Source organism: Akebia trifoliata, chromosome 4 (genome assembly GCF_017979445.1).
Source record: "Akebia trifoliata isolate Shusen 1 chromosome 4, ASM1797944v1, whole genome shotgun sequence".
NCBI classification, from domain to species: domain Eukaryota; kingdom Viridiplantae; phylum Streptophyta; class Magnoliopsida; order Ranunculales; family Lardizabalaceae; genus Akebia; species Akebia trifoliata.
In genome coordinates, this window is record NC_141378.1 from 12611162 (window position 1) to 12624147 (window position 12986).

General features: G+C 34.6%; 1 protein-coding gene across 1 annotated transcript; it reads left to right on the forward strand.

The window, feature by feature from the left end:
* LOC147403860 (Pentatricopeptide repeat (PPR-like) superfamily protein) lies at positions 1 to 9235 on the forward strand. Its single transcript, XM_086439613.1, has 6 exons — positions 1 to 1312; positions 2014 to 2642; positions 6975 to 7127; positions 7287 to 7358; positions 8593 to 8769; positions 8885 to 9235. The coding sequence occupies exons 1-5, from the start codon at positions 217 to 219 to the stop codon at positions 8701 to 8703; spliced, it is 2061 nt and encodes a 686-aa protein (XP_086295739.1). The 5' UTR covers positions 1 to 216; the 3' UTR covers positions 8704 to 8769; positions 8885 to 9235.
* The last annotated feature ends 3751 nt before the right edge of the window (positions 9236 to 12986 follow it).

The window sequence follows — 12986 nt, forward strand, 5'->3', positions numbered from 1 at the left end:
GAAGAAATGGATGTCCACCATTCAATGATGAATAACCAACCTTTAAAGAATGAATCTCACTCCTATGTCCAACCCCTACAACTAAATTTCCCACATCCAATAAAATAACTTCCTCCATCCCAACCCCTAACCCCAACCGACCGGACCACCACAAAAATCTCCAACATCCACCACTGAAGACTGAACCCTCACTCTCTCGAGTAGAAGAAGAAGAATATGATTCTTCTCCCTCCACCACCTCACACTCGCCTCTTCTCAACTCCCATTTTCTCCCCAATTACCCGTCACCCCCACTACCTTCAACGCCAACCACTTTCTACACCCACCACCACTCCAATAACCGCCACCTCCACACTTTCCTCTTCTCCATCTGAAGACTTATCTTCTCTCCAAAACCGTCGCTACGATTTCACTCCACTTCTCCAATTCCTCTCTTCCCCCAATTCCACCACCAATTCCAACTCTTCCACATCACTCGACCCCACTGAACTCCATCTCGCCGAGTCCTATCGAGCCGTCTCCGCCCCACTCTGGCACTCTCTACTCAAATCCCTATGTTCCTCTTCTTCTTCTTCTTCTTCGCCCACCCTCGAAATTGCCTATTCTCTTGTTTCTTGGCTTCAAAAACATAACCTCTGCTTCTCCTATGAGCTTCTCTTCTCAATTCTAATCCATGCCCTTGGTCGGTCCGATATGCTTTACGAAGCATTCTTGCTTTCTCAACGACAAACTCTAACCCCTTTAACTTATAATGCTCTAATCGGTGCTTGTGCCCGTAATGGCGATTTAGAAAAAGCTCTCAATTTAATGGGTCGGATGCGTCGTGATGGTTTTCAATCTGATTACGTGAACTATAGCCTCATTATTCAATCACTTACCAGAACTAACAAGGTGGATTCGGCAGTATTGCACAAGTTGTACCAAGAGATGAAGTCTGATAAGATTGAGCTCGACGGGCAACTTTTGAATGATTTTATCGTCGCATTTGCTAAGGCTGGGGATCCTAATTCGGCCATGTTCTTTCTAGCTATGGTTCAAGGAAAGGGTTTGAGCCCAAAGACTGCTACACTCGTTGCAGTCATCTCCACATTGGGGAATTCGGGTAGGACCGCCGAAGCTGAAGCGGTTTTTGAGGAGATGAAAGAAGGTGGGTTGAAGCCAAGGACCCGGGCTTACAATGCACTTCTTAAGGGTTATGTGAAGACGGGTTCATTGAGAGATGCGGAATCAATTGTGTCAGAGATGGAGAGATGTGGAGCGTCGCCTGATGAGCACACGTACAGCCTTCTTATCGATGCTTATGCGAATGCAGGTAGTGTTGTGTAAATTTCTTGTATTCTATTTTCGGGGTTTCTATTTGTTAGGGTTACTAAAAGAAAATTGACTAATATATTTTACGACGATTTTTTATTTTATTTTGGGGTTTTCTATTTTATGAAGATAGATACATTTAGTAACTCCCGGTTTTATAAATAGAGAACTCTAGGACTGTAAAATCACGGAAAGAAAATAGTGATTGTTCTTGTTTTCATCCACACTACCAGGGCTAGGGCCAGGGCCGGAGTTAGGATTTTCTTGTAGTGGGGGCAAACTACAGTTGCCCAATAAGGTTGAAGAGCATGAAGATGGGTGGTTTTGAGGTGAAAATTCATGGATTTTTTTGTTAGAGGTTGTAAAAAAAGGGCATTTTGGTCATTTCTTATTGGTCTATGAAAGAAGGCCTAAGTCAAGGGGCAATGTCATCAATGGGGGTGGGGGAAACTGTCAAATATTAACCAAATATAAGGGTTTATTAGAACCCAAAAACTTGAGGGGTGTAGGGGCAATTGCCAAAAGTTTGTGGGGGCAAACTCAAAATATATCGAATTCTCAAGAGGAGAATGTAATTTTTTAAAAATTTGTGGGGCCACTGGAAATCTGCCCCTGCACACTGCTGAACCATGTAAACCTTTTTTTTTTTTTTGGGTGGATTTCTATTTTTTTGTTCTCTTTACTACTTTGTTATTTTCACAGGTAGGTGGGAGAGTGCAAGAATTGTATTGAAAGAAATGGAGGCGAACAATGTTCAGCCAAATTCTTATGTGTTTAGTAGGATATTGGCAAGTTATCGTGATCGAGGGGATTGGCAGAAATCGTTTTTGGTTTTGAAGGAGATGCGGAACAGTGGAGTCAACCCTGATCGGCATTTCTATAATGTTATGATCGATACATTTGGGAAGTATAATTGTCTTGAGCATGTGATGGCTACATTTCAAAGGATGAAATCTGAAGGTATTAAGCCCGACAATGTTACATGGAACACGTTGATCGATTGCCATTGTAAGTCAGGGCGACATGATAGGGCAGAGGAGCTTTTTGTAGAAATGCAAGAGAGCGGGTGCACTCCGTGCACTACTACGTACAATATCATGGTTAATTCTTTGGGGCAGCAAGAGAAGTGGGAAGAAGTTAAGAGTTTGTTGGTTAAGATGCATACCCAAGGGTTGTTACCAAATGTTATCACACATACCACACTTATTGATGTTTATGGGCAATCAGGGAGGTTTAACGATGCGGTCGAGTGCTTAGAGGTCATGAAATCTGCGGGGTTAAAGCCATCTCCTACCATGTATCATGCCTTGGTCAATGCTTACGCACAAAAGGTACGTTTTCTTTTCTAAGTAGTAGGTATATTAATTGATAATTGTGTTATCTAGATCGTTATATGTGATCGATGTTTTAAAATCCCACTTTTAGGCACGTGAGGCTTATGCCTTGACACAAGGTTCGGGTTCTTGCAAGATTGAAGTTTAAAGCCCCAACTAGTTTATAAAAGACTTCCACAATTAGTAAATGCGTCGGTGCATACATACCCCTCCCGTTTGTCTTATTTCTTGAAAACTAGTATACAAAGATTAAAATCATTTTCATATTCATTTTAGTTAGATTCTTCCGGAAGCAATACCAAGTGATTGCATTTCTATAATTTTTGAGAAACCAAAATTGATACGTTTAAAATTTAAGACTTTTTTTTTATCGATTAAAATTTAAGAATTAATGTGAGGAAAGGGTAATTTTTCTTGGGATTAAGATCACCAGACTTGCAAATAAGTCATCAATTCTCCATGATCATTAGTGTCATAGTATTTGCTGAAAATATACCTTTTGTGACATTATTGTGGAACATGTACATGTTGTTATCAGTTTCATGAACATTGTATAAGTGGGAATTAAAATTATGATATAAGAACAAGTGATGAAGGCCTTCAAACGATTACAATTGAATTTTCCTTCGTGGAAATTACATATTAATTTATTCATGTTGGTGCATTAGGCTTGAATTATGAGGAATAAAATGTAGAGAGGATTAAAAAAAAGAAAGAATTGTTGTGGTGTGTGTGTATATTTATAGTGAATGACTTGATAAAATAGCGTTTTGTATTTACAAGATTGAGTAATAGGCTTTTGTCAGCTAAGAAACTCTTAGGTGAGGAGATAGTTAACCTTATTAGTGCTTATGCATGTCAAATAAGACTGAATTAGGTATTAAGACACAATTTTGGGGAAAGAAGAAAAACTTAGTACAAACAATTCCATATTGGGTGATGATCTTTATAACAGGGGGCCTTATATATGGTCATATTATAGAGGTAAAGACGGTGGCAAGGGTTTGGAGAAGGAAATGGGGTGAGGGTTACAATCCATGAATATGCCATGGCATGTGATACTCATATTAGCAAATACGTACTGTGAAATGAGAGGTGGACATGGATTAACTTTAAAAAGTGAAATAATGCTATATATTATTGTAAAGTAATCTCAAGGAAGAGTTTTAGCACTATATATATTAGTGGTTTAAGGAGATTTGCGTTAAGGGTAGAGGAGAATGACTAAAACTAATAGCTACACAAGATTAGGTGGTCGTACTTGAAAGGGAGATGATAGATGCATAAACTACAATAATGTGGGGTGAATTGGTGAAATGTCTAGCTGTATTAAAAAGTAACAAAAGAAATATAGAAGTAATGCATAAGAGAGAAAAAAGTAGAGGTATTGATTAAGTTTAGATGTAGTAAGATGAGAAGCTCTCACGGCATATTCTTGGAGATTTTGGGCTTGTTATAACTTTGGGCGAAGCAGAACATTGAGTTCAAGGGGATTACTTTTGATGACTTTGTTTTTAGATGAAACTCTTTTTGTAGTCTTTGATGCTTTAATTTCTTTTTGATTTGTAGCTTGTTTAGAGGCTTCCTCGGCCTCTTTGTACTTTGTTTTCTTTCATTCAATATATTACACTTATCAAAAAAAAAAGTTTAGATGTAGTAAGAATGATAGACAAAGAATCTTGATCAGGGAAGAACAGATTTAAACAAAGTTAGAAGACTCATTTTCAATGACTAATAATATAGATCACATAGGGAGCTTTGAACTAGAAAAGGAAATGTAAATCTTACAAAACCATAAGGCATGCATACTACCATAGGATTAGTTTATAGAAATAAAAGCAGTGAAGCCTAGATTGTATTCTATTGTAGATATGGAGGTGAATGGTAGAATTTGTATTGGTCATCCAAGTATTTTACAATACTTTGGATACACAAAATTTCAGATGAATATAGAAGTGCTATGATACCTATTTACGAGAAAAAGAGTGATATGTAAAACTGTAGAATTATAGCGGGATAAAACATATACATCACACTAATCAACTAAGGATTTTGATCGCAAATGGATCTAGAAGTCTGTTTTCACAGTTTCTTATTCTCCTTTAGTTAATGGGTGTTGTTCAGATTTTTTTGGGAACCTCGAGCAGATTTAAATCCCCTCTCTCCTTCCTTTTATTATTGTGACTGGAACTCTTAAGTAGGATGTTATATTGAAGATTAAATTTTGGAGTAATCGAGGGTTTTAGGAGCCCGGTAAGATCAATCTGATCTGTTGAGGGGCCTCCTCAAATGTTTCAAAGGAGTGTCGGGTTTGAATGTCAATATGAGAAAAAGTAAGTTTTCTAAGGCGGAAAATTCTTGCTTCATTAGGTTGTGTTGGGGTTGGGGTTGGGGAGAATCTTGAGGCATTGATGTCATGTTGGATTTTTCTCGCCCTTTTAAAAGAATTGGAATGTCGTTTGCAAGTTTGTTCACAGAACGAGAAACATATAAACCTCTTTTGGCTAGCCCATCATTTGAGAGTGTTAGTGTAAATAAGATAATTGGTTGGAGAGACCTATGGAGTGAAGGAAGTCTAGGGAGCCATAAAAGGAATGGATGGAAACAAGGATTCGGGTCTTTTTTCCTTATTTGCTACTCAAGATACTTTAATTTAGAAAATTTTATGATCTTTATCTCCGTCCATTCCTTATTTATTTTTTCCTTCCCAAACTTACATTTTCTACATAGATCTCTTCAAACAATTTCTCTGATTTACACTAATACCCTCAAATGGCAGGCCATCCAAAAGAGGTGTATAGCTTTCTTACTCTGCATACAAACTTGAAAAATATTCTACTATTACTTTCTCAATGGTCAATCTCCTTGTCTGAAACCTTGAGATTCGCCTTTAGCCTCGATATGAACTTTTCTCTTTTAAGCATTTTGGCTATTTCATTTTTAGTGGCATATTCAATCATACTTTTAATGCTAAATGGAGGTTTCTTTGTAGAATGGAGATTGTTATCATCTGTAATTTACTGGAGCATTTGGGAAGAAAGAAACAAAACAAAACAAAAAATAAAAATTAAGGGAAGCGTGAAGAACTCACAAGACATTATTCTGGTAGTTTAGGATTATATGTGCCTGTAGTCTAAAAATCATTAGGAATGTATGGGGTCTTTCTTTGGGCATTTTGCTTGAAATGGGTTTTAATTTTTGTTTTGGAGCTTTTGGTAGTGTTTGTTTGTTCAAAATTCCCTATATCTGCAATATGAGTTCGATTTCAATGCCCAATTCACAGTGAATTGGCTTAAATTCTTCATTTGTAGGTGAAATAAAACCTATGAGATTATTAAAAAAAATGAAATTAAAAGAATAAAAAATATGAGATTGACCAATAAACTCACTATTTGTCGAAAATCCAACAATTTGCGATCAAAGTTCACGTATTCCTGTTGGCTTGCTGATGAATCTTTCTTTTTTGGGAATGAAGCTCCTATAGATGGAACTCTATATGTAACCGCTGATGCGGTAGTTTTCCTTTTCTTTGTTGCTATTTGTGAGGCTTTCTCAGCCTCCTTGTAATTTGCTTTCCCTCTTTTCAATATATTATACTTTAAAAAAAAAAAAAAAAGTTATTGTGTGCCTTACATGCATATGCTGGTTGTTTTTTCAGTTATTTTTTAAAATTATTTTCATAAATATTTATTTAATTTTTAGTGTTTGGTAAAAATACATGCTCATGTGGCTTATACAGTACACCTTAACGATAATGCCTCGCACGTAAGGGCATTGAAGCCCCTCACCGCATGGCTTCAAATTTAAAAACATTAATTTACACAAATTCACTTTTCATTGCCTAAACAAAGAGAACATGGCTGATTTATAGGCTTTAAAGAAAAGATCTGAGTGAGTTGTTCCAATGTTCTCAGTTCTTATACGACACGCTACAACCTCACAATATGATGTATTTCCTCTGTTGTCCATTTTACAGTCCTTTGTATAAGAACAGCTAACATTGGAACAACTCGAACTCATTGAGCTTTTGGTAAGGTGTTATCCCCAAAGAGGGAAGCTCAAATCATTTCTAGTTTCCAAAACATTGAGTGTCTCGGGAATGTTCCAAATCGTCTCGGAAATGTTTCGGTAAAGCCCGTCTCGTTTTTTTTCTTGACCTGAGCATTTTATCAAAATGATATTTTAAACCTTTATCCTAAGTCCAATGTGAATAGTTTGTGGCAATCTCATCATAAGAGGCACAATCAGATGACTTGACTAAGAACATAGTCAAACATGTATTGTTCAACATGTTTGAGGTTAATAATGTTTACTTCAATTCTTTAACAGGGTTTGTCCGAGGAAGCAGTAAATGTGCTTAGGGTCATGAGAGCTGATGGTTTAATGCCTAGTGTTCCAGTTCTCAATTCATTAATTAATGCCTTTGGTGAGGATGGAAGGGATGCCGAAGCGTTTGCCGTATTGCATTATATGAAGGAAAATGTAAGTTGTAGACTTGTATCATTATATTGGACTATTCTCTTTGTAGCTTTTTTTCATGTTCCGATATCTCCATTTTATCTACCCTAGGACTGATTCACAAAATATTCTTGATCAAGTTTCATTTTACCAAACCTCGGTGTTGTTTCTTATACAATGTAGGAGTTGAAACCAGATGTTGTGACATATACTACCCTTATGAAAGCTCTAATTCGTGTTGAGAAGTTTGAAAAGGTAGGTACTTATATCTTCCTTTTCTTAAATTTAAGCTTTCAGTTTTTTCTTTTTTCTTTTTTTTTTCCCCGTTAGATTCAAATACTTATGAACAACTCGAGTTTGGTGGTGCGATTATACTACAATGCATTTTGGTATTTAATAAGTTCCTCTTATGAATGCCATAAGGACTTGTTTGTAAATACCATACTTTCCTTTTATAAGAAGTTAAGAACCAACGAAAAGAGACAAAGATTAATACGATGAACGGAAAAACAAAAGGCCACACCCACATACATAATGAGATCCCATTTGTAAAAAAAATGATCCTAAATAACCACTTACAAAATCCTTGAAAACTAGTATCTTCAATGCTTAAAAACCTTTCATGTTGGATGTAATTAATGATAGCTGCTATTGGCACCTGAAATTTTACTTATTACACACCAATTTCTAAAATTATTTATCACATACCAATTAATGATTAAAACACACTTTTCAAACATTACAAAGGTTTGGCTCAAATTGTAATCTCAACTTTACAAAACATTATAACACTTGTTCAAACAATTACGGTTAACCTCATATAAATCCAAAACCCAAAAAGTAGAAATCTAGCAAAAAAATGAGATATCTTCTATAGGCGCCCCAACTTTTACTTATTCTCAACCATTCACTTATTTTCTTTTATTTTTAATTGGGGTGTAATAAGTAAAGTTGGGGTGGCAATAGCAGCTCTCTAATTAATTCATGGTGAAAATTAGCATCTGAAAATATGGTATAATTCCCCCCCCCCCCCCCCCAAAACAATTAAAATGACATTATCCTCGAAAATGATTCTTAGATGATATTTTGAACTATGGTGGTTGACCTTCAATTTGATATAACCTGACTGTACAAAAGTATTTTAGAATCTCAAATAATACGGAAAAAAAAAAAAAAAAAACCTTTAGAATTAACATAGGAATGATAAATGCATTTGAAGGTTGAGCATGTATTCCACCAATTTTCTGAGTTACTAACATTTTTGCACATGTTACTTGCTATTATGTATGGGTACTGCTGACTTGATCTTATTCATCATTGCCCATCGAGCATATGTTAAATGCATTTGGAGGTTAAGCATGTATTCCACAAATTTTCTGAGTTACTAACAGTTTTGCTCATGTTACTTGCTATTATGTACGGGTACTGCTGACTTGAACTTGTTCATCATTGCCCATCGAGCATATGTTAAATGCATTTTGTGCATCAGGTTCCAATTGTTTATGAAGAAATGATATTATCGGGAGTCACTCCAGATAGGAAAGCAAGAGCAATGTTGCGGTCTGCTCTGAGATACATGAAGCACGCATATAATTCATAGCCCATGAAAACACAAAAACAATCAGACCGAACAAAGCAAACTTCATGATTCTACTAACATGTTCATGTTAGTCGCTCTCTCCTTTTAAACTTTTATTTAGAGTAAATTTTCCTCGATGAATTCATTTGTTTATTCCTTCGAGAATTGATTTACTGACAATTATCTTTTCTTGTATCCCCAGAAAATTCTACCTAAGAGGCAAGGAATGAAAAAGAAGATTCGAACACAGAGACCAATTAGATCACTATCAAGTTCAATCTGTACGTATTTTATCCAAATGCGTAAATATATACAATGTACATGGAACCCCATTTATCATATCAACCATCATCAAACCTGTATCATATGGTGGACATTAGCTACATAAATTGGTTACTCCTGATTTCACCATAGCATAAAGTTTCGCTTCTCTAAATTGTTCTTAAACTGATAAACAGTTGAAAGACTTGGGACATGTAATGTATGGAATCAAAAATCTATTTGTAAAGTAAGAAACTCATCGATGGTCAATGTATTTTATTTTTGCAAGTCCTATATTACTGTCCAAAGTTGACAATTTCTTTCGTAATTTGTTCAACTGGACCACAACTGCATAAGGTTTGAAGTACTCTTTTTTCTTGAAAACTATGGTCATTGCTGAGGTTTCATGTTCAATTTAAAGAGACTTCAAGGCTCAATTTAGAGAGATGTTGGGTATAGTTCTGTTTGATGAGGTGGTTAGGACTGCTTGCATGTCTGATGATTCACTTAGAGAGATTTCGAGGCTCGTTAAAACTGCCTTTCATGCTGGTTGGGGTCTCTTTACACCACAAGGGTTAAGAGATGAGTCTATCAAGATGGTTTAGTGCGAGTCCCCAAGCAGTAACTTGTTCGCCATGGTGTCTCCTTAGCTGGTTTTCGTAGAGCCAACTAGCAATGTCCATGTCAGCATTCCCGCTAAACCGTCATGTGATTGTTGGCGATTCCTGTGTCACCATATACATTAGCCCCCTCGTATGCTTGTATGCCAATGGGGCGATCCACTCTTTTGGCAGGTATTTTAGTCTTTAACATGCCTTTTGTTGATCTATGATCTACTGTTCTTTCACAAGACCTTGGCATGCATTGATCCTCTATAGAATTAGAAGGTGATCTTGTTCAATAGTCATCTTGAGCGTGTGTTAATCATGCACGTTTGTGCCATTAACGTCCCAACCATCATTTTATGTCTATGATTTTGCACCTTTAACGATTTTTTGATAACCGGTATCCCTGTAGACAGTGGACCGGGCCTATATCTAGGCTTTTGCCTATCCCATAGACTCTGGTCGTGTACAAGGGCTAGTCCTGGGGCACATGCAATGCCCGCGCATCACACTCACCACGTAAGTGAGGTTGCACCGTAGGTGGCCCCTGAGGAATTACTGCTCATACTATGTATCAAATTTATGACCTACGAGCATTAATTGCTTATCGGTCCGAAATTGCCATTGAGCCATCCCCTCGAGGGTATTTTACACCATTAATGTCACTTCATGCTCACATTTCACCAATTATTGGTATTTTTCATAATTAGGTAAATATTACCCAATAAGAAGGTAACAAGCCATAAGGTTCTAAAGCATATTGGCGAGTAACACATTCATCATTTAGTTTATTTGAATCCATTTTGAGAATTGATATGATTTGATTTGATTTAAATTACTTAAATCTTATTCTAATTTAAAAGTGATTCAAAATTGACTGGTGGAACAATAAGGTTCTCAAAAATGATTCTTTTCTTCAATTTTTTATGTTGAATCTAATTTTTTTTTCATGAAATCACTAATTTTATGTTGTTGGATTGCTAGTTTGATAATTCATGTGGGTTCAATGATTCTTTGTAAGATTTGAAATCTTATTAAGTTTGTCATGCTAGTCTGATTCACAAAGTAAGGTTTGTTAGACGAGAAACTTGATAAAATAAGGGAGATTTTGTAATAAAATTACTACAGATAGATTTGCCCAGTAAATCTCTCTACAAAATTGGCTAAGAACGCTACACATGTAGCGATCAAGGGCCCGATAGTGGAACCTACAACAACAAAACTATTTGTTTGAGAATCGAGCATAGTTGCAAGGGAAAACACTTTGAAGGCTGAATCATGATCAAACGTGTCAAATTTTGCATGTCATGACAACACGTGCCAAAGCCATATAAATTTACTGATTACCGTACAATTGAGATTCAACAATATCTATAGAAGATATCACGTGAGTTTCCACCTCATACAACGACGTGTCACATCAGATTGTACATATACGTTAGACCTTTTGACAGCCCGACTGGCCTGCCTCCATAGTAAGATTGAAATCTTACTAAGGGCTGTTGGTGGGTTTCATGTTTTTATTGTTCATTATAGTTAAAAATTATTTAATACACCTTGTGGGAGAGCTTTCTTTCTACATTCCCCCTACTTTTTCTTCAAATACTTGATGATCCATTTAGTAAAAATTCTCTTCCTTAATACCCCCACAAACCCCTTTCACCAGTGAGATCAATTATCCAAATTGTCAAGATTAACCAATAAAATCATTGAGATCGGCCTCTATTACAATCATCGAGATCACTATTTAAAATATTCAAGATCAAAAGATTGTAAACCATTGATCTTCGAGATCAAACTTTTATTATACTCATTGATCTCTACATTTCAACATGAATCACCAATCAATATAAAAATGAATGGTGCTCAAGTGACGTTAAAAATTACATTGATTCACACATTGCTGATGTGGTGGTGTTCACATAATCATAGATGCTTTTTCACCTGGGTGTTCATATACATATCCACATCAGCAATGTATGGATCGATGTCAATTTTAATGTCACTCTAGCATTTTATTATAAAAATATGACTTTGCCGTCTAGAGGGTTTCAAGATAGAAAGATTTTAACGACTAAGGGGGTGTTTGTTTATCGCTGATTTCAGCACTTAATGCTGAATGCAATTCAGCTTCAACAATCAGCACGTTTGTTTACTCCACATTTTCAGCACTTATTGCTGAAAAATAAGTGAAAAGCATTAAGTGAAGTTGGATCACTTAATTTTTTTGCTGAAGCGATAAGCACCGGTCTTTTTCAACACGGACAAGTATACCCTTATACTTGAAATGATATTACCTCTTATGTACTATGGATAATGCTATAAGCACCCCACAAATTAATAAGGCAACCCATACCAATATTATCTCTCTTATTTTCTCTCTCATCTACGTATTTAAATAATATTAATTCAAATTAAATAATAATATTAATTCAAATAAAAAAATAATATTAATTCAAATCAATGATAATATTAATTCAAATAAAAATAATAATATTAATTCAAATTAAATAATAATATTAATTCAAATAAAAAAAAATTAATTCAAATTAATAATAATATTAATTCAAATAAAAATAATAATATTAATTCAATTAAATAATAATATTAATTCAAATTAAATAATATTAATTTAAATTAAAAAATAATATTAATACAAATTAAAAAATAATATTAATTCAAATTAAATAATATTAATTTAAATTAAAAAAAATAATAATAATTCAAATTAAAGAGAGAAAATTTTGACCCTTAAAGGGCCGAAATTTTCTCTCCTCCACACATTTAAATAATATTAAATATTAAATATTAAATATTTCGAAAAAATAAAAGAGGAGAAATAAATTTTCTCTTTCCTTTTTATTTTTTTGGACTATTTAATATTTAACGAAATATTTATATTTAATATTCTCTCTCTTTAATTTGAATTAATATTATTTTTTAATTTGAATTAATATTATTTTTTAATTTGAATTAAAAATTTTAAAATTTACTTTTTAAATGATGTGGAGGAGAGAGAATTTGTTCGGCTAGATTCCCAAAATGAATTTCATTAAATTTAGTATTTTTTTAATAAATAATTTTTATTTTTGAATTTTATTAATAATTTCTCCTTAAACATACAATTGTTGAAAAGGGTAATATAGTCTATTTACTAGTTTTCAGCATTAAATAACAAACAAATTTATGTGATTACAGCGCTTAATTTAAATCAGTTCAGCACAATTCAGATCGGTAAACAAACAACAATTTCAGCACTTAAATTCAGCGCTTATACAGTTTCAGCAATTATAAGCATTCAGCACTTATTTGTTCAGTTTAACAAACAGCACCTAAGTGGTAAATATAGGGTCTATTAAGTAATTTCCCCTTTAATGATGTATGAATTCTGAAAGTGGTTAAAGCTGCGTTTGGCATCACCATCAAATGCGTTTTGTT